This window comes from Pseudoliparis swirei, chromosome 9 (genome assembly GCF_029220125.1).
Source record: "Pseudoliparis swirei isolate HS2019 ecotype Mariana Trench chromosome 9, NWPU_hadal_v1, whole genome shotgun sequence".
Classification (NCBI taxonomy): domain Eukaryota; kingdom Metazoa; phylum Chordata; class Actinopteri; order Perciformes; family Liparidae; genus Pseudoliparis; species Pseudoliparis swirei.
In genome coordinates, this window is record NC_079396.1 from 1,668,895 (window position 1) to 1,690,800 (window position 21,906).

Consider the following 21,906-nt stretch of genomic DNA (forward strand, 5'->3'; position numbering starts at 1 on the left):
CTGTACACACCTGTATGCTCCTGTACACACCTGTATGCTCCTGAGGTCATGACGCGTGACTCCTCCCCTCCCTCCAGGTGCGTGATGGACAGCGGCCAGTGCGACTGCAGGAGGCATCTGATTGGCCGACAGTGCTCCGAGGTGCAGCCCGGGTTCTTCTGCGCCCCGCTGGACTTCTACAAGTACGAGGCCGAGGACGCCGCCGGACGCTCGCCAGGAGACGCCGCGCTGCCGGTGAGATGAAGGGAGGAGGAGGTGGAGGGAGAAGGAGGAAGAAGGAGGTGGAATATTAGTGTGAAGGCTTATTACCATCAGACATGACTGTAAAAATATGTATCCCCTCTCCTCTCCTCCTCTCCTCTCCTCTCCCCCTCTCCTCTCCTCTCTCATCTCTTCTCCTCCTCTCCCCCTCTCCTCTCCTCCTCTCCCCCTCTCCTCTCCTCTCCTCTCTCATCTCTTCTCCTCCTCTCCCTCTCCTCCTCTCCTCTCCTCCTCTCCCCCCCTCTCCTCCTCTCCCCCTCTCCTCTCCTCTCTCATCTCTTCTCCTCCTCTCCCCCTCTCTCCTCTCTCCTCTCCTCTCCTCCTCTCCCCCTCTCTCCTCTCCTATCCTCCTCTCCCCCTCTCTCCTCTCTCCTCCTCTCCTCTCCTCTCTCCTCCTCCTCTCCTCCCCTCAGGGTAAGCTCCGCCCCCAGGCAGAGACTGACTGTGTGCAGCACCTCAGTAACCAGCTGAGGAGGCAGCGCCGCCACCGCCGGACCTCCAGCTCCCAGCAGCACCGAGCGGCGCTGAGGCGGATCCGCCAGCTCCAACAGACGGTGAGCCACGCAGAACATCACGGTTCTGACAGGGTTCTTTCACGGCTGTGTGGTTCTACGAAGATCCATCACCGACTGGAGAACCTTCTTTAGCCTGAGGCACATTTATAGGTTCTTTGAAGAACTCTTTAAGGACATGGTTCTCTAAAGAACCCTGGTTTGAAAGGTTCTCTCTGGAACCAGAAATGGTTCTTCTCTGGCATCACTCTGAAGAACCATGTTCGGTTCCAGATGCTCCTCCATGGTTCTGTGCATGGATACCAAAGAATCACAGGGTGATTATTCATTATTGCTGTTTATTGTTGTCGTTTGTTGTTGTCTCCCGTAGCCGGACGTGAGGCCCGTGCACAGGGAGCCGGCGCTCAGCCACTCGGTGACGTGGACCGGTCCCGGCTTCGCCCGCGTCAAAGACGGCGCTGGCCTGGTGCTGACCATCGACAACGTGCCCTACGCCATGGAGTACGACATCATGCTCCGCTACGAGCCCGAGGTCAGTGACCCCCCCCAGAGGTCCACCTGCACCTGTTCGGCCCAGCTGATGGAGTGTGTGTGTGTGTGTGTAGTCCACAGAGGACTGGGAGGCCGTCGTGAGCGTGACCTCGGTGCACCTGCCCTCCAGCCTCCGCTGTGGGAACCTGCTGCCCACCGAGCAGCTCTACACCGTCAGCCTGCCCCACCGGAACAGGTGACAGGGGGGGGGGGGTGCGTGTGTGTGTGTGTCCTTAAGGAAAGAGGAGAGGAGAAAGGTGCTCAGTGTATCCTAAGTGTCCATAAAGAGAGAGGAGCTCAGTGTATCCTAAGCGTCCATAAGGAGAGAGGAGAGAGGAGCTCAGTGTATCCTAAGTGTCCATAAGGAGAGAGGAGAGGAGAGAGGTGCTCAGTGTATCCTAAACGTCCATAAGGAGAGAGGAGAGGAGAGAGTTGCTCAGTGTATCCTAAGCGTCCATAAGGAGAGAGGAGAGGAGAGAGGAGCTCAGTGTATCCTAAACGTCCATAAGGAGAGAGGAGAGGAGCTCAGTGTATCCTAGACGTCCATAAGGAGAGAGGAGAGGAGAGAGGAGCTCAGTGTCTCCTAAGCGTCCATAAGGAGAGAGGAGAGAGGAGCTCAGTGTATCCTAAGCGTCCATAAGGAGAGAGGAGAGAGGAGCTCAGTGTATCCTAGACGTCCATAAGGAGAGAGGAGAGGAGCTCAGTGTATCCTAAGCGTCCATAAGGAGAGAGGAGAGAGGAGCTCAGTGTATCCTAGACGTCCATAAGGAGAGAGGAGAGGAGAGAGGAGCTCAGTGTCTCCTAAGCGTCCATAAGGAGAGAGGAGAGAGGAGCTCAGTGTATCCTAAGCGTCCATAAGGAGAGAGGAGAGGAGAGAGGAGCTCAGTGTATCCTAAGCGTCCATAAGGAGAGAGGAGCTCAGTGTATCCTAAACGTCCATAAGGAGAGAGGAGAGAGGAGCTCAGTGTATCCTAAGCGTCCATAAGGAGAGAGGAGAGGAGAGAGGAGCTCAGTGTATCCTAAACGTCCATAAGGAGAGAGGAGAGGAGCTCAGTGTATCCTAAGTGTCCATAAGGAGAGAGGAGAGGAGAGAGGAGCTCAGTGTATCCTAAATGTCCATAAGGAGAGAGGAGCTCAGTGTATCCTAAGCGTCCATAAGGAGAGAGGAGGAGAGAGGAGCTCAGTGTATCCTAAGCGTCCATAAGGAGAGAGGAGAGGAGAGAGGAGCTCAGTGTATCCTAAGCGTCCATAAGGAGAGAGGAGGAGAGAGGAGCTCAGTGTATCCTAAGCGTCCATAAGGAGAGAGGAGAGGAGAGAGGAGCTCAGTGTATCCTAAGCGTCCATAAGGAGAGAGGAGAGGAGAGAGGAGCTCAGTGTATCCTAAAACGGCCCCAGCAGCCTATCTCTGCATGTATTGAGGTGTGTGTGTGTGTGTGTGTGTGTGTTGGTCCAGATATATCCAGATGCCGCGGCCGTTCTGTTTCGAGCCCAGTAACCGCTACGTGGTCGCCATCCGGTTCCAGCGCCACGGCGTGTCCCACAGACACCTCACGGCCTTCATCCTCATCGACTCGGTGAGCTCACATTATATATATATACATATATATATATATATTTAATTAAGGATCTGGAGACTCCTGGGTAGCAGTCTTCTTGTTGACAGCATCGCTGTGATGAGTTATCTAACTAAAAGATCTGGAGAGCCAAACCCTCCCACACTCGTGCCATGCTCATGAAGGCACCACAAGGTCGCCCTCTAGTGGTGAGGAAACACCAACGTGGAATTTATTTAGTTCCTTTAAAAGTAATTTCTCTCATGAAATAAAGTTATATAATGCAGCTTTTATCTGTCAATATAAAGCAGTTATAAAAAAATAATATTGATTGTAATTGTTTTTAAATTTTTTATTCCATTACATTACATGTCATTTGGCTGACGCTTTTATCCAAAGCGACTTACAATCCTGTTACATTCATTCACTGTGGAGCAGCTACAGGGAGCAACTCAGGGTTAAGTGTCTTGCTCAAGGACACATCAACTAGGGCGGGGATTGAACCTCCAACCCCCTGATTGAAAGACGGAACTGCTACCCACTCACCCATAGTCGCCCTATTCCGTCTTAGTTTTATTTACAGTATTCACATAAGTACTATCTTAGTTATTTTGGATTTTGAAAGAGATTAATACTGCAAATAAAACTGAGAAAGAATACAAATTAAAAAAAGTATTACAATCAATATTTAGTTTTATTTATAACTGTACTGCCAGTATGATAAAAACAATTCACTGAACTATGATTAAAAACTACTCGAACAAGTGTGATGTGAAAATGGTTGTTATCCAAACGTCTCACTTTGTCAATATTTAGATTAGTCTTTTTTTCTGGTGCGATTTTAATAAGAATATAATAGATTTACAGCTTGTATCTGTCCATATAAAGCAGTGATATGAACGTTATACAGCAGCTTTATGTCACTATACAGCACTTATATCCTAATACTTTAGATTTTTCCCACCCTGTCTAAAAGCTGGTTCTGATCCCCAAATACACCGAGTTGCCGGGGTTACGGGGCGGCGAGCCGGAGGCGGAGCAGCGGCGCGAGGAGATGCTCCGCTACATGTGTCTGGACTCCTTCATGGTCACGCCCACGCCCGTCCTCGCCGACATGTGCTCCAAACTCATCTGCAGCATCTCCTCCATCATCCACGACGGAGCGCTGCGTGAGTCCACACGGAACCACACGGAACCGACGGGTTCTTCACAGTGATGCCATGGAAGAACCATTAAAGAACCGTTCAACCCAGGGTTCTTTAAAGAGCCATTTCCTTCAAGAGTTATTCAAAGAACCGTTGAAGGTGTCTGAAAGAACCTTAAAAAAATGGTTCCTTTAGTAACCATTTCTGGTTCCACCAAGAACCTTTCAAACCAGGGTTCTTTAAAGAACCATTTCCTTCAAGAGTTCCTCAAAGAACATATAAAGGTGTTAAAGTTTTTTTTAAGACATATTTTGGGGTTCCACAAGGAACCTTTCAGACGAGGGTTCTTTAAAGAACCTTTCCTTAAATAGTAACTTCAAAGAACCCATAAAGGTGTCTCGTAGAACCTTTAAAAAATGGTTCTTTAAGGCATCATTTATGGTTCCACAAAGAACTTTTCATACCAGGGAGAACCAGTTCCTTAAATAGTTCTTCAAAGAACCCATAAAGGTGTCTCATAGAACCTTAAATAAAGGTTCTCCAGTAGGCGATGGTTCTTGGTAGAACCTCAGGCCCCTTAAAGAACCCTCTGTTCCCCGCAGCGTGCCAGTGTGACCCTCAGGGCTCCGTGAGCGGTGAGTGTGACGCGGTGGGCGGCCGCTGCCGCTGCAAGGCCAACGTGACGGGGAGGCGCTGTGAGCGCTGTGAGCCGGGAAGCTACGGCTACGGGGGGCGCGGCTGCACCGGTGAGTCACACACACACACACACACACACACACACACACACACACACACACACACACACACACACACACACACACACACACACACACACACACACACACACACACACACACACACACACACACACACACACACACACACACACACACACACACACTGTGTGTGTATGTGACAAATAAAACATCTTGAATCTTGAATCTTGAATCTTGAACACACACACACTCGCTCGCTCAAAAGGACCCGTGTGTGTCCTCAGCCTGCGACTGCCACCCTGAGGGCTCGTCCAGCCACCAGTGCGACCCGGCATCGGGTCAGTGCCGGTGCCGGCCCGGCGCCACCGGGCGGCGCTGCTCGGCCTGCCAGCCGGGCCAGTGGGGCTTCCCCAGCTGCAGCGCCTGCCGGTGCAACGGCCACGCCGACGTCTGCGACTCCCTCACCGGGGCGTGCGGCGGCTGCAGGGACGACACGGCCGGACACCAGTGTGAGCGGTAAGCTCCGCCCCCCCTGGTCGCCCCGCCTTCCTCCGCCCCGCCGCCGTCACGCTGACCTCTCGTTTCCGGGACAGGTGTGCGGACGGGTTCTTCGGGAACCCGGTGCTGGGCTCGGGCGAGCGGTGCCGGCCCTGCCCCTGTCCCGGGAACCCCGGCTCGGACCGCTTCCACGCCGTCTCCTGTGACGCCGACCTCGCCTCCGACCGGATCGTCTGCCGCTGCCGGCCCGGCTACGCGGGTGAGCTCTCTCGCCCGTCTCCGCCGCCCGCTGGTACTGCAGCCACATGTGCAATACCTCTGTTGTCCACTAGGGTCCCGCTGCGACCGCTGCGCCCCCGGTCAACACGGCGACCCGGAGCGCCCCGGGGGGCAGTGCCTGCCGTGCGGCTGCAACGGCAACATCGACCCCCAGGACCCCGGGTCGTGTGACCCGAGGACCGGCCGGTGCCTCCGGTGCCTGTTCCACACGGACGGGCCGGCCTGCAGCCACTGCCTCCACGGTTACTACGGCAACGCCTTGGCCCAGGACTGCAGGCGTGAGTTACCTGTGCGAGTGTGTGTGTGATTTGTGTGAGTGTGTAAATGTGTGATTTGTGTGTGTGTGTGATTGTGTGTGTGTAAGTGTGTGAGTGTGAGTGATTTGTAAGTATGAGTTTGTGAGTGTGTGTGACTGTTATTGTTTTTTGTTTGTTATTGTTTATTGTTGGCATTGTTTGTTGTTGTTTATTATGGTCTGTGAAGGCCTCCAGATGCTAGTTAGCGGTGTAGCTTCACCTGCAGCCTCACACGGTGACATCATTCAACACTGTCCCTTTAAATAAAGACAGTCCGGCAGAACCTCCCGGTGACCTCATCTCTTCCCAGGATGCACCTGTGTGACCGCCGGCACCGCGCCGTCCGCCTGCAGCGGCGGCGCGTGTCACTGCGACCGGCTGAGCGGCGCCTGCTCCTGCCGGGCCAACGTGGCCGGACTCAACTGCGACCGCTGCGCCGCGGACCACTGGAGCTACGGCCGCGGCGCCGGCTGCGAGCCGTGCGGCTGCGACCCGGCGCACGCCGAGGGGCGCCACTGCAACGCGGTGAGGGGGGGAGGAAGAGGAGGGGGGGTCCTCCGAGAGGAAGAGGGGTCCTCATCGTGTCTCTTCTCCGCAGTTCACCGGGCAGTGCCGCTGCCGGCCCGGCTTCGGGGGCCGGCGGTGCAGCGAGTGTGAGGCGCTGCACTGGGGGGGCCCTCAGGGGCCCTGTGAGGGTGAGGGCCCCGGAACATGAATAACACAGACAGCAGGAAGTCACGTTCCCTCTCTGTGCTTACCCTCTCTCCTCTCTCATCCCTCTCTCCTCTCTCCTTTCCTCTCTCCTGTCTCCTCTCTCATCCCGCTCTCCTCTCTCCTCTCTCATCCCTCTCTCCTCTCCTTTCCTCTCTCATCCCTCTCTCCTCTCTCCTTTCTCCTCTCTCATCCCTCTCTCCTCTCTCCTTTCATCTCTCCTTTCCTCTCTCCTCTCTCATCCCTCCTTTCCTCTCTCCTGTCTCCTCTCTCATCCCTCTCTCCTCCATCTCTCCTCTCTCCTTTCCTCTCTCCTGTCTCCCTCCTTCCTCCTTTTTGATCCCTCCTCCCTCTCTCCTTTTTCCTCCCTCCTCCATCCCATCTCCTCCCTCCTATCTGCTCTCTCCTCCCTCCTCCCTCTTGCCTCCCTCCTCCATCCTATCTCCTCCCTCCTCCCTCCTTTCTCTCCTCTCTCCTAACTCCCTCTCCCCTCCTCTCTCCTCCATCTCTCCTCTCTCTCCTCTCTCATCCCTTTCTCCTCTCTCCTTTCCTCTCTCCTGTCTCCTCTCTCATCCCTCTCTCCTCCATCTCTCCTCTCTCTGCTCTCTCTCATCCTTCTCTCCTCTCTCCTTTCTCCTCTCTCATCCCTCTCTCCTCTCTCCTTTCCTCTCTCCTGTCTCTTCTCTCATCCCTCTCTCCTCCATCTCTCCTCTCTCTGCTCTCTCTCCTCTCTCATCCCTCTCTCCTTTCTCCTCTCTCATCCCTCTCTCCTCTCTCCTGTCTCCTCTCTCATCCCTCTCTCCTCCATCTCTCCTCTCTCTGCTCTCTCTCCTCTCTCATCCCTCTCTCCTCTCTCCTTTCTCCTCTCTCATCCCTCTCTCCTCTCTCCTTTCCTCTCTCCTGTCTCCTCTCTCATCCCTCTCTCCTCCATCTCTCCTCTCTCTGCTCTCTCTCCTCTCTCATCCCTCTCTCCTCTCTCCTTTCCTCTCCTCTCCTCCCTCCCTACACCCTACTCCCTCCTAACCCTTCTCCCCTCCCCCTCCCTCCTCCCTCTCAGAGTGTAACTGCCACCCTGTGACCTCGGCGACCCCCCAGTGTGACCGCTCTACGGGGGCGTGCGAGTGCCGCGAGGGCGCGGCGGGCGTGCGCTGCGAGGAATGCGCCCGCGGCTTCTCGGGCGAGTTCCCGGCGTGCGAGCGCTGCCACGCCTGCTTCCAGCTGTGGGACGACGCCGTGTGCCAGATCCGCCGCGACCTGGAGCACGTCCAGGACGCGGCGCAGAGGCTCCTGCGGCACGGCGGCGCGACGGCGCCGGTCGGGCTCACGCGCATCCGGGAGCTGGAGGCGCGGCTGCAGGAGGCGCGCCGCCTGGTCGGCGCCGGGGACGGCGACCGGGTCCACCAGCTGATCGGGCAGGGCGTCGATGACCTCAGGTGATGAGGTCACGGGGGGGGCGGATGGAGAGAGGAGGGGAAAGGGGAGGAGAGAAGAGTTAGGAGGGAGTAGGGCAGACATGGGCAAACTACGGCCCGCGGGCCACATCCGGCCCATTAGGCTTTTTAATCCGGCCCGCCGAACTTGTCCAAATCGCGACTTTGTTTACTTCCGGTGTGCGTTGGCGCGGAAAGAACTCGTCACATGAAACCCTTCACCGTGATTTGTCAATCCGTTTGTCTGTCAACATTTTGCGAACAAAAACAACCAATGAACACTCAGTAAATCATAAGGGACCCGCCCACCACACAGGTGAGGCTCATTTAGAAACAGCTGCAGTGATTTTGGCGAGCAGCGCGGAGCCTGGAGGGGCTGCAGAGCCACGAGGAGGAACACGCAGCCACAAGAGGTCCACTTGGACCGGGTAAGAGTCTTTACTACACGTTACGTGTCACGGTGTCCGTCCCGGTGTCCGTAATGTGTGCGCGGTGCTGACTAGTAGGCTATTGTATTTTACAGAGAGGATTCACCAGCGCCTGCAGCTCAACCTGCAGCTCCACCTGCCCGGCCAGCAGAGAGGTCTCGTGACACGATGACATGATGTTATTATAGTGAAGCCATATTGTAAATAGTCTGTGCCAATAGTTGTGTTCTCTTTTCTATTTCTCAACATGTATATAATGTAGTTTTATTTATTTATGTACAATACATATTTATTTGAGAAAAAAATAATTTAATGGTAATTTTTTATTTGCACACCTCATGAAACTGTATCTGCAATATGAAGTCATTTCTCAGTCCCATCTTTATCATTTTGGTGAATGTGTGACGGACCACATAATTTTTACGCAAAATGATAATAACAAATTTAGTTTTCCACATTTATTTACATGTATCTAGCATTGTATTCAGATATTTAACTGCTTTTGTGAACCTATGACCTTTGGAAAACCAATTTCAAACACCAAAACAGTTCGTCCACATGAGTAAAGGTGTGTTTTCAGAAGAGATATGAAGAATTACAAAAAATCTAACTTCAATTTTCAGCTTTAGGGCCATATTTTCTCTTTCCACTTGTACCTGAGGACAATTGTGCCTCATTATATACAGAGCTGAGACAATCCGTCCATTATTTTGCGGGGTTTAAAACAATTAGAAATTATTGAGCTTTATTATTTCGTTGGGTAATAATATGTTTTGAATGTTGAAAGTTATTCCATTGATCTTTTTCCACTAAATGTCGATTTCTTTAACTTTGCACCTTCAATTGAAATGTATAAAAATCAGACGCAATCTCCAGGTTTAATAAATTACATTGCGTGTCCAAATGCTCATGGCCCGGCCCCTCTGTCAAATTTTAGAACCGATTGTGGCCCGCAAGTCAAAAAGTTTGCCCACCCCTGGAGTAGAGTGTAGGGAGAGAGGAGGGAAGAGAAAAGTTAGTAGGGAGTAGGGAGGGTGGAGAGAGGAGGAGGGGGGAGAGAGGAGGGAGGAGGGACGAGATAGGAGGGAGGAAAGAGGAGAGGAGAGAGGGAGGGTGTAGAGAGGAGGAGGGAGGGAGGAGGGACGAGATAGGAGGGAGGAGGGAGGAAAGAGGGAGGAGGAAAGAGGAAAGAGGGAGGGTGGTACCCGCCCGCCGGCCCAACCGGATGTTAAATTTTTTACGTCTGTGTGTCGCAGAGCTGAGATCGCCCTGACCGACGGGCGCCTGATGGGCGTCGCCCGAGAGCTCAACGCCACCACAGAAGAAGAACGGGCGCTGAGGCGCAGACTGAGCGCCCTGGAGAGAGAGCTGAGGGACGCCAACGCCACGGTGGCCTCCAAGCAGAGCCTGCTGGACGACTACCTCACCTCGGGGTTCACAGGTAGAAACACACCCGACTCATGGAACGCAAAACTACGGAACCCCGAGAGGCCAGAGTGGGAACTACATGAGGGAGACGTATAAAAAGAAGGAAAGATTATCCAACTTGTGAATGTGCCCAACGGTTTTCAAACCTGGAGTATTTTTATTTAATAGCACTAAAACGTAACTGTAAACAAATTAAATAATTAGTTTTTAAAGTAAGAAATCAATTTTTTAAGTCACAAATAAAAATAATCTGCGATGTAGAAAGAAGGAAAGACAGGGAAGCTTTAATAAAACATCCTACGGTAGTAAATAAACACAGCAACAGGGAACGTAATACAAAAATACGGAAGCTCCGGTAAACCAAAATTAGGGAGATTTTCTATGTGGAAATAAAAAGAAGCAAACATGGAGAAACTCTATTAAAAAGAGTCATAAACACACAAACAGAACCATGAAGGTGCATCTGGAACCGAATATGGTTCTGCAGAGTGATAACAGAGAAGAACCATTTCTGGTTCCTCAAAGAACCTTTCAAACCAGGGTTCTCAAAAGAACCATTTCCTTAAAGAGTTCTTTAAAGAACCCATAAAGGTGTCTCAAATGAAAAAATGGTTCTTCAGTGGGTGATGGTTCTTCGTAGAACCACAAAGCCTTTTAAAGAACCATTCAAGAACCATAATTGTTCTGTGTGCAGGGCATAAAACAATTGATATCAGAGTTATGAGTTTCTCCCTTGAACCAGAAGAAGGTCAAAGGTCAGACCTCCATTCAAAGCAGACTGATGACACTAAACATATTGAACTCTTCTTCCTCACAGACCAGTTTGAGAAGGTGAAGAAGTCCTACCAGGAGTCTCTGAGGGCGGAGGAGAGGTGCAACGCCTCGGTGTCGGGTCCCCTGAGCCCGGCGGAGCAGTCCAGAGACACGCGGGGCGTCACCGAGGGCCTGCTGGACGCCAGCAGACACAACTTCCTGCGGGCTCTGGCCGCCCAGAACCAGACGCTCAGCGCGCTGCAGCAGAACGCCCACCAGCTGGACCGGAAGCTGCTTCACCTCAGCCACATGGTAGGAGGAGCTGGGGGGAGGAGCTCTCCACAAGGGGTCAAAGAAAAGCTTCTGGGAAGACGTGTCACAGAGTCGCCCCCTGGTGGCCAGGGGAGAGAATGCAGCTTTTACTTTGCTGATTATTTTTAGGAAGGAAGTCTTCGAGGAAAAGAGAAACGTAATAGTTATGGACGAGGAGGAGGGTTAAGGAAAATATATCTGTTGTTGATTCATATATATATATATATATATATAGAGAGAGAGAGAGGTTTGGAATGGAAAAAATAAGAATATATATATTTTTACTCTTTATGTCTATATTTTCTGAAAATGACCATCATTAGCTCTTTATCATTCTAAATTTATTCTTATTCCATTATTTCCGTTGCAAACTGGGATATTTATATATATATATATATATTAAATGTATTTTCATATATATATATAAATATGAAATGTGTTCTCATGTATATATATATACATATTAAATGTATTTTCATATATATATATATATATTACATGTATATATATATTCAGTATATATATACATATTAAATGTATTTTCATATAAATATATATATATATACAGAATAATCCCAGTTTGCAATGGAAAGCATAAGAATACATATATATTCTTTATTTCTATATTTTCTGACTAAACCTCCCATCAGTAGCTCTTTATTGTTGTTAATGACCCAAACTGTTTCACCTGAACACGATGCATCACGGTTCCCTCCAGGTGTGCGGCGGTCACAGCAACACCAGCGTCAACGACAGTTGCCCGGACAGCCGGTGCGGCGGCATCGGTTGCCTTGACGACCAGGGCAACGCCGTGTGCGGAGGAGAGGGATGCAACGGGACGGCGAGCGCCGTCGCCGGAACGCTGCAGCTCGCCAGGAACGCCACGGACGGCCTGAACGCCGCCAACGAGGAGCTGCAGGGCGTGGCCAGAAAGGTGAAAGGTCACTTTAAATTAGTAGAGGTTATTATGAAGGTCACTTTAAATGATTAAAGTTATTATGAAGGTCACTTTAAATGATCTAAGTTATTCTGAAGGTCACTTTAAGTAAGTAGAGGTTATTATGAAGGTCACTTTAAATGATTAAAGTTATTATGACGGTCACTTTAAATGATCTAAGTTATTCTGAAGGTCACTTTAAGTAAGTAGAGGTTATTATGAAGGTCACTTTAAATGATTAAAGTTATTATGAAGGTCACTTTAAATGATCTAAGTTATTCTGAAGGTCACTAAGTAAGTAGAGGTTATTATGAAGGTCACTTTAAATGATTAAAGTTATTATGACGGTCACTTTAAATGATCTAAGTTATTCTGAAGGTCACTTTAAATAAGTAAAGGTTATTATGAAGGTCACTTTAAATGAGTAGAGGTCATTCTGACAGTCACTTTAAGTGATTAAAGTTGTTATGAAGGTCACTTTAAATGATTAAAGTTATTATGAAGGTCACTTTAAATGATTAAAGTTATTCTGAAGGTCACTTTAAACGATCTAAGTTATTCTGAAGGTCACTTTAAATAAGTAGAGGTTATTATGAAGGTCACTTTAAATGAGTAGAGGTCATTCTGAAGGTCACTTTAACCAGAGACGTATCACGCTGAAGCCTCTCTGCTGACGTCTGTGCTCCTCTCCCCGGTCCAGCTCAAGGACATCGCCGCTCTGACTCTGGACGTGAAGAACCAGGCCATGACCACGCTGGAGAAGGCGCAGAAGAAGAAGGAGCACTTTGAAAACAACAACAAGAAGCTGAAGGACTTCATCAAGAAGATCAGAGACTTCCTCACAGGTATGAAGACGCCACGACTACTCTTTACCTCCAGGGGTCGTTCCCCCTCTTCTTCTGGTGAGTGACGTTCTCCTCTTCCTCCCTTCCTCCGCCCAGAGGAGGGAGCCGACCCGGAGAGCATCGAGAAGGTGGCCCTGCGGGTTCTGGCCATCAGCCTGCCGGTCAACAGGACCACGCTGGACTCCATGGTGCTGCAGATCAAGCAGAGCCTCGCCAACCTCACCGACATCCAGGGCGTGGTCAACCGGACCGCGGAGCACATCGGCCGAGCCGAGGAGCTGCTGGCCGCGGCGCGGGAAGCCAAGTGAGTCCAGAGTTAGAGCAGGGGTCAGTCCCAAAAATATATTTGAGTTTGAGTTTAGTTTATTTCGATCAGCAAAATATACAACAATCAGAATTCAACAAAAGAAGAAAGTGGCTGACCGAAAGGGTCGAGGCTGAAGCTAACGAGCTTATAAGTGCCCTAACCTAGGATTTCTCACAAAAAAAACTTATTTCAAAGAACCATATATATAATATATATATCTATGTATATATATAAATATATATATATATGTATACATATGTATATATATATATATATATACACACAAACACATATATATACACATACATAAACACATATATATATACATACACATGCATATATACATAAAACAAAAACAAAACAAACAAACCAGAAATTGTAGAACTTGTCCCCATTAACCGTTTCTTCTTATGTTCATCGATGCTGTGACCTCTATACTTCTCCAGTCATGTCTTTAAATTTGTTCTAGAATATCACCAGATTTGTACTTTCTTTGATGTCATCAGTTATAATAAATGTATTTTAATTAGTTGTTTAGGAAATAATGTGCCAAGGAATGAAATACTCTTCCGTGCCAGTAGGTGGCGGTAGGCAGCGCAGTAATGACTATTTAAGACGGTAGAATTAAAAAAGTATGCGCTGAAGTGGAGCTGTGGTGGAGAACTGAGAATATTTAAAAAGATAAAAGCAGACTCTGAACATGTTGTGTAATTGTTTTGGTATTTATTGTAAAAATGTTACGCAGCTCAAAAAAGGTTGAAAAACACAGAATTAAAAAACTTTAAACTTTACTCCTTTTGCTGAAAATCTTGTTATTAAGGACACATTCATACAAAGGTAAAGTAAGAAAGTTTATTGTCATTGTAAAAAAAATATACAATGCAATTAATTTGGCGACTCATCAGCAAAAACATAAAAAAATGAAGACAGGTCAAATAAATAAGAATAAGAAACACAAAGCATCCTGACTCGAGTGTGTTCTGTTTCTCTATTGTTGGAGTATCTATGACGTTTGTGTCTGCGTAGAAAACGTGACACAGGTACATTTTGAATAAAGTTAATGTCAACAACAACAACCTAAACCTCTGACTCCTCAGGGGCCGAGCGGAGGGCGTGAACGACGCGGCCAACGCCACCAAGCGGGCGCTGGACGTGTCCGAGGACGCCATCGGGAAGGCCCGAGCGGCGCTGGAGGAGGCCCGCGACAACCTGAACAGCACCAGGAACGCCACGGCGGAGGTACGGCGCGCCGCCGCCGCCCACAGGAGCTTTACCTGAACCCCGTCTTCCTCCCCTCCTCCAGGTGGACTCCAGGCTGACGCGGCTGGAGGACAAGCAGGCGGACGTCGCCATGCGCCTGGACAACCTCTCCGCGGAGGTGGAGGCCCTGAAGAACAAGACGGAGCAGAACAGGCGGATGGCGGAGGACGCCGAGGCCCTGGCCGGCAACGCCACGCGGCTGGCGTCCTCGCTGGAGCAGGTGAGGCCGCCGGGCTTTGGGAGGGACGGGACGCGTGTCGACGGCGCCAGACATTTAGGAACGTCGTCTGTCGTGTTGGCAGAGCCTCAACGAGACGGAGGAGCGGTACCGGGAGCTGCAGGTGAAGGTGGACTCTCTGGGCGGAGCCTCCGGAGACCTGAACCACGTCAACCAGAGAGCCAAGGACATCAAGAAGGAGGCGGAGGACCTCTTCGGCAAAGCCACCAAAGGGATCGACCAACTGAAGAGTGAGTACAGGTCGGGGGCGCAGTACCTCCGCTTAGCCTGCAGGGGAACCCCGACTTATGGAACAGGTCCGTCAGAACATCGTGAGATCTGTTATGAAGAGCTTCACAGAGGACACGATGTGTCGGGGGAAGAGGAAGAGTTCTTCAAAGAACCTATAACGGTGTCTCATAGAACCTTAAAAAAAGGTTCTTTAAGGCACCATTTATGGTACCTCACAGAACCTTTCAAACCAGGGTTCTTTAGAGAACCATTTCCTTAGAGAGTTCTTCAAAGAACCTATAATGGTGCCTTAAAGTACCTTTAAAAATGGTTCTTTAAGGCACCATTTATGTTTCCTCAAAGAACCTTAAAAAAATGGTTCCTTAAGGCACCATTTCTGGTTCCTCACAGAACATTTCAAACCAGGGTTCTATAAAGAACCATTTCCTTAAAGAGTTCTTCAACGGACATTCAAAGGTGCCTTAAACGAAAAAATGGAACCACAAAACCTCTTAAAGAACCATGTAAGAACCTTTATTGTTCCGTGTGTAGAAGAATCTTAAACATGGAAAGACTTTGACGACATCGTAGCCGTAATAAACACGCCAGAAAACGTCTCCGGTAACATTCGGTTGACCAGCGTCGTGTTCAATCCACTTCCTGTGACCGATGTTTAACAAGGAAGCGTAAGGTTCTCCCGGTTCTCCGCGGTTCCTTCCTCCGGACGCTTTGCCGACCGCTTGTTCTACTCCCTCCGTGTTTTTGCAGAATTGGAGAAGAAGTTCCGCAGCAACGAGCAGCGGATGCAGAAGCAGCGCCTGGAGCTGGACGAGCTGAAGGAGAACGCCACCGTGGTGCGCGACGAGATCCGGGACCAGGTGCAGAAGTACAGCAACTGTGTGTGAGCGCGGGAACCGCCCACCTGGTGTCACCTTCGGCTGCTGAGAACCGGGGAAGAACAGCCACATCGCCCATGACAATAAACGAGGGACAGAAAAACGACATCATGGCACATGAGAATAAAAAATGGCGCTCTGGTGCTCCCATTTTTATAGTTTTACACATTACCCGTCAAGTGTTGTCACAGACTTCCTCTCTGTGGACTGTACCACTCTCTGACTCCCCTATATGCCGCCCTGCGTCCTTAAGCTCTGACAACACGTCTATTATTATTAAACAGAAGAACTATTAAATATATCAGAATATGTTATCAGAATCTCTTTTGACTAAACGTGTTTTAGTGATCGTGTTTTCTCTGTAATTTGACCACATTTAATAATATGCATTTACAATGCCACATTCCTATCGAGAGACATTTTGGGGAAACGTTAAATTTGTGTCATGAAATGCGTGTTTTATTAATATTATTTTTTATTATAAAAAGAAAACAACTCTTTTGACTGAATAAATATGAACGCATACACGAGTATTCTTATAAGCTAAATGAATTACGAGGTGAAACGATGGAGACGAATAAATGTGATACCACTCATGTAAATTAACACTTTACGTGTCTTTTTTGTGTGCGCAATATTACAAGTTCACATTGTAAAGAGGGTGTTGTTCAGCTCACGGCCGCTAGGGGGCGCCATAGCCCCGCTCCTCACCTGTCGACTCCTTTTGACACCACAGGTGTGATCAATGCTGCTAATGACGACCTGCGGTGCGTTTAGGTAAGCCAGTTGCAAGTTCGCGCACTACGGCAACCCGCGAGGACACCAATCAGAGCCGCTCATTAATGTTATCAGCCGCAGCTGTGAGTTGACAGCCAATTAAAAGCCAGGAAACGAGTTTAAATCAATCCGATGAAGTGAACACACCTGTGTGGGCGTGTGCAGAGTGTGTGTCCCTTCCCGGTCTCCGTATGAAGGAGCTCTGCAGGTCTCCGTTGGGTTCTGGCACCGGGTCCTGGTTCTCCAACAAAAGAGAGGCTGTCCTCGAGCCGCACGGGGAATGTGTAGTATGACAAGAGGTGTGCACAATGCACCTGCGCACATCAGGCAGGTGACTGGAGGGATTTAATGCACCTTTACAAATAAATATGTGCATGTTGTTGTTTACTTCCCCCCCAAACAACAAGTCTCGTGGTCTTCTGTTCCTCTAACACCGTCCCAGCCGACCTGTTGGATTAGGCTGATGTTGTGAGATCTGTGCGCGGCCACGTGCTGCTCGTTCCAATCAAAGGGAATCTAATCCGTCCAGCAGGGAGCGCGCATTCCTTTCTGCTGCCGCACACACACACGGGGGGCTGGTCGGAAAACACGGGGAGGAGTCGGCCAAAAAACACTGATGAGCTCACCTGATGTAGTCCTATAAAGATTGCACATCTTTTGTTTTTATTTCAATTTCCATTATTATAAGATTGTATGTCTTGTTTTCTGACAACAACATAATGTTTAATATCTTTATTTCCTCCCAACAGGAGGTCTTTAATTGGGGTAAATCTATAGAGAGGTTGATAAAAATAATAAACATTGTATTTATAAGGCGCCTTTCAAGGCACTCAAGGTCGCCGTACAACACATTAAAACAGTTACAGTTAAGACAACCAGAGAGCAGCGGCAGCACTTGTCCTGTTAATAATAGAGGCTCGTTATCAAAAACAACAACAACAACTGTATGGAAAGGTAAACACAACATGTTGTGCCACAAGTACAAACCCTCCCAAAAAACCTTGGTAAACATTAGAGATGCACACACAGTAAAATAATGGTTCTTAAATTGTTCTTTAAAAGGCTTTGTGGTTCTAGAACCATACTGAAGACCCATTCTTTCATTTGAGGAACCTTTATAGGTTCTTTGAACAACTGTTGAAAGGTTCTTTGTGGAACCAGAAATGTTGCCTTAAAGAACCATTTTTGAAGGTTCTTTGAGACACCTTTATGTGTTATTTGAAGAACTTTTTAAGGAAATGGTTCTTTAAAGAACCCTGGTTTGAAAGGTTCTATGTGAAACCAGAAGGTTCCCTTATTTGTCTGTGTGCATTAGCTGTGTGTGTGGCGCACCACTTCATCCTTTCACCCGCCCACTCGGGGACTCGAACCCGCGACAATCCGTGGCGGCTCCCCTCAAGCACTGTTTTGCTCCGCTCCGGAAAATCCACCACGGGGTTTCCAGCCGAGAGCCGCAGGAGCTGAGGACTCCTCAACACTGCCTCAGCCTCGCATCCGTCCGGCGACTCCTGCAGCAAGTGGACCGACCGGAGAGCCTCCTCACGAGCTAACGGCTGAACACAACGGTGAGTGGTGACTAGCTCGGTACTCTCGATGTTTAACGACCCGCCGGGGGGAGTGACGCGGAGAAAAGATGGAGACGTGTTCGCTTGAAGGAGAGGAGGTGTTTGTAGTTGTTGTAATTAACCTGTAACAGCACAGAAGGTCTCGCTATAAACTTTTTGTGTCGATAAACCGGTCGCGTGAATTCAGAAAAAACCCCGAAAAACCAACAACAAACTTCACCTAAAGTCAGTTATTTTCTCCGTGGGCTCAATATATATATAATATTATTATTTATTGTATTATTATGTATTTTATATCTCTCTTTCGGCGCCCGTTGAATGTCTCTTCATCACCAACGGTTGCCGTTCAATTGCTCCGCAGGTTTCCCGCGGCCCCGCTGCTTGAGATGCACGCGCCACTGCTCGCGCTGCTCTGCGGTAAGTAGACTGCGCTCGTGCGCCCTCAGAGCTCCTCCGTCAGGCCGGGACCCCTCAGAAGTGACGCGCTGAGCTGGGCTCCGGGTCACGGGGCTCCTCTTTGATCGCTCCGTGGATCATGTGGAGCTTTTTCCTTTTTTGAAGATCTAGTTTAACTTCTCACGTGATCATCAGTGACTTATTCCACGTGTTCAGGATCATGACACTCGCTCCAGAGGGCGAGAATGCTCTGCGAAAGGGGGTATTATCTCATCCCCCACGGGCAGCGATATGTGAAGATAATAAGGGGTTTTAACACTTCTGTGGTAATAACATTTGTACGTATTCACCTCAATCACCTTTGAGAGTTATATTATAAACCACCGTCTGTTTATTTTAAACTGCCCTTGTGTTTAACTTTTCCCACGTGAAGGAGGAAAATAACAGTAAGAACACCACATTAATTTTACTACGCTTATCAAATTGTGTTTTTTATTATACTCGGGGTTCTCCAGTAATGTTTGCCTGGTTGCCACTGCCAACCGTTATGAGAGGTTTGCTCGGTCCTTTCCTAAACATTAAAAAATATATATATAAAAAAAATGGACGGCAAGCGTTGCATGCCAAAATACATAAAGAGGAATATTTGTGGCATTTTTAAGTTTCAAGTTTTTATTCTCCAATTGTGCCTAGAGCAACAGTCCAGACCAGTTGGAAATCTAGTGCAGGGTCAACAATTTAGAAATAACAGTATAATAAGAAATAAAAAATGAAAAATATAAAAGAATACACTCTATAGAAGGTGGTGGTAATATTTACAAGAGCAAGAAAGGTGCTAATATGCACAGTTTCGGATACAGATAGTAATAATATGTCGCATATTGCACACAATACATTTGTGATATTTCGTGATTTGTTTTTTTACGGATAGAAGCCGAACCATACAACGCTGCACAGGCATCTGTGTGGGGGCCTAAAAATGCAACCGTGCTCCCAGTTTCCCAGGAGCAGGCCTCATTGTCTCTTGTACAAAAACACAATATTGTGGTTAGAGACAGAAGCCTGAACATGGTGGAAGTGTCGGCTCCCGCCTGGAGATAAGATAGTCGATGTTTCTTTTTTAGAGGCCCCGTGGTGCCCTCCGGGTCTCTGGGGGTCTCTAGGTGTCTCTGTGGGTCTGTGGGGGTCTGCCCCGTCTCGGGGTCTCGCTCTGTGGGTGGTGTGCCGCTCGGTTTATGGCCCCCCTAAAACAGCCCAGCTGAGTCCGCAAATAGAAGACACCCGCTCCACACCTACCTCCTCCGGCGCGGCGAGACCTTTCTGGATGCGTGCTGCTCGTACAGTGTGTGTGTGTGTGTGTGTCATGGAAAACCTGGAAAAGTCATGGAATCTTAAAATAGTTATTTCCAGGCCTGAAGAAAGTCTGTGAAATTTTTTTAATCAGATGTTGCCCTTGATTGCGTGAGGTCGACCTCCATGAACTATTCAAAGTCTGAACAGTGTTCTCTGTTTGAAGTGAGCAGGTCTGAGCAGAGCAGGAAACATCTCTGGCATTGGACCTGGTTTCATCTCTAAGATGAGTATTTACACTACACCAGAGATGTGAGGGAGGGAGGGAGAGAGAGAGAGAGAGAGGTACACTGTAAACCCGAATAAGTTACCAGAACTCAAAAAATTTGAGTCAATAAATTGCCTCAAATTTTTTGAGTTAATAAACTTTTTAAGTTGATTTTGCAGAACTTAAAAAGTTTGATGACTTGCTACTTGTACCTTTTGATTATAGCTAAATTAAAGTGTTCATTTAGCTCAACTCAATTATTTTCAGTTATTAGTACTTAAAATGTTCTAGTTTTCAAACCACTGGAATAAGTTCACAGAACTTAAAAAAATAAAGTACACAACCACACCATTTCATGTTAACCAAACTCAATGTTTATTAGTTTGCATTGTCATTGTTTTAAGTACACATTGGTCAAAAATATTGAATTAGTTTACTTAAAAAGATGCGACTCAAAACGTAAAATGTTTGAGGCAATCGATTGCCTCAATTACATTGAGTTCAACAAACTCAATGCATTTAAAAGTCATGAACATCCGCAGTATTTTCTTGCATGCTCCCTTTTAGCACACTGCAATATTAAAATTGAATAGAAAAAATAAACATTTATAAATAATAATAAATAGAACAAAAATAATTTGAAAATATACTTTAATAAATTGTAGAGCTTAAACAAATAGTAATCGGTGGAATAAAATAACAAAATGGAATTATTATACAGCTATAAAAGAAAAAACACTGGGCTTCCTGAGTAAGGCAACAGGGCAGCAATTCAGATTAAATACAAAAAAGCAATAGACTGTGTAAGAATACTTTCACTTCAAAGTTTGAACTTTTTGAACCTTTATAATGCTTTACCCTGCAGCCTTAATTAAGATGACATTATACATCATCAAGTCATTCTTGAGGGTCTGCAACTTGGGTGACAGTTTACCACTTTGTAGAACAGTAAAGTAAAATCTTTTGAGTGAATTCAAAAGTGTTGGTCAGTGCTTTGGGGTAGCTGAGGTGTAGTGCATAGATTAGTCCAAAGATTACCAGGAAGGCATCGCCAAATCTGACCGTGGCATCACATCAATGACGACAGAGATGCTCACAGGGTGGCAGTGAACTGGACTTGCGTCGGGTCAGTGATGACGGTCAGGAGGCCCAACACCATCGAGCTCTGGCTCATCAGACTCGTCCTGAATGAATGAAAAAGAGATACCAATCACAAACTAACACATGGAATAGAACAGATGACATATGTTTCTTTCTTTAACCAAGTCCCATTGAAAACCAAGACCTCCTTTACAAGGGAGACCTGTCTCATTGCAAGAGGGGAACAACATAAGATCCATGTTCTGCACACAAATCAGCCAAATTACCAGAGAATCCAAGTGGTGAGAGACTGAAACCAAGCTAAAGGACATTTACAGGAACATGTTTTACTGAATATCTTATCACTTGCCGTTCCTGTGGAGTGAAGGAAAATAAAACAGACCATACACAAAAACTGTATGGGTAGACTAAACAAAGGTAGGCCCGAAGTCTTTTAGTGTAGATATTAGTATTTTGAAGAACTGTTTACATAACACAGTATAATCTGTTGGTGACTTAAGGAGACTCACTTTGCAGGTTCTGAAGAATCCAGAAACATCGTCTTACAGATACGCAGGAAGGGCATGGAGAACAGCACTTGGTGTGGATGTCATTGATTTCCTATTCAGATAAAAACAGAATTGTACATAATGAAGAGTTTACTGAACAAAGCTGATTTTAAAACAGTCCAATCAGAACCACAAATAACCTGTTTACATATTTTTTGCAATCAGACAAATGGAAAACACAAAGTGGATTAATGCAAAATTCAAAGTTCTTTTGAGTCATTGAACCTGTACGAAGTTCCACCGGTTCAGCCTATGAAGTGTGTAATAATATTTTTACCTGTTCATCGTGGATTTGAAAAAGAGCATCGGCTGTCTTCAGTTTTTGATGCCTTCTGTCTGAATCAGGTCATCAGTCGAGGAAGATGGCGGTCAGCTTAGCATGGAATGTGTTGAGCGGGTTCTGATTCGTAATCTG

The 21,906-nt window shown here is 47.7% G+C and overlaps 2 protein-coding genes across 2 annotated transcripts in view; both read left to right on the plus strand.

Annotated features, from left to right (window-relative positions):
• Nucleotides 1-16,152, plus strand: part of lamb2l (laminin, beta 2-like) — a 37,336-nt gene extending 21,184 nt beyond the window's left edge. Inside the window, exons 13-34 of the mRNA XM_056423480.1 lie at nt 78-234; nt 675-815; nt 1,144-1,305; nt 1,379-1,500; nt 2,758-2,878; nt 3,834-4,026; nt 4,605-4,748; nt 5,003-5,234; nt 5,312-5,475; nt 5,549-5,773; nt 6,102-6,316; nt 6,390-6,486; nt 7,560-7,935; nt 9,617-9,801; nt 10,606-10,853; nt 11,572-11,787; nt 12,491-12,635; nt 12,732-12,939; nt 14,040-14,181; nt 14,246-14,422; nt 14,505-14,670; nt 15,419-16,152. Of these exons, the coding sequence (XP_056279455.1) occupies nt 78-234; nt 675-815; nt 1,144-1,305; nt 1,379-1,500; nt 2,758-2,878; nt 3,834-4,026; nt 4,605-4,748; nt 5,003-5,234; nt 5,312-5,475; nt 5,549-5,773; nt 6,102-6,316; nt 6,390-6,486; nt 7,560-7,935; nt 9,617-9,801; nt 10,606-10,853; nt 11,572-11,787; nt 12,491-12,635; nt 12,732-12,939; nt 14,040-14,181; nt 14,246-14,422; nt 14,505-14,670; nt 15,419-15,555 (3,973 nt within the window). The 3' untranslated portion in view covers nt 15,556-16,152. The remainder of the gene's footprint in view (nt 1-77; nt 235-674; nt 816-1,143; nt 1,306-1,378; nt 1,501-2,757; nt 2,879-3,833; nt 4,027-4,604; nt 4,749-5,002; nt 5,235-5,311; nt 5,476-5,548; nt 5,774-6,101; nt 6,317-6,389; nt 6,487-7,559; nt 7,936-9,616; nt 9,802-10,605; nt 10,854-11,571; nt 11,788-12,490; nt 12,636-12,731; nt 12,940-14,039; nt 14,182-14,245; nt 14,423-14,504; nt 14,671-15,418) is intronic.
• A 1,650-nt stretch (nt 16,153-17,802) lies between these two features.
• The window catches only part of lamb2 (laminin, beta 2 (laminin S)), a 53,205-nt gene continuing 49,101 nt past the window's right edge, over nt 17,803-21,906 (plus strand). The window contains exons 1-2 of the mRNA XM_056422921.1: nt 17,803-17,888; nt 18,250-18,305. Of these exons, the coding sequence (XP_056278896.1) occupies nt 18,275-18,305 (31 nt within the window). The 5' untranslated portion in view covers nt 17,803-17,888; nt 18,250-18,274. The remainder of the gene's footprint in view (nt 17,889-18,249; nt 18,306-21,906) is intronic.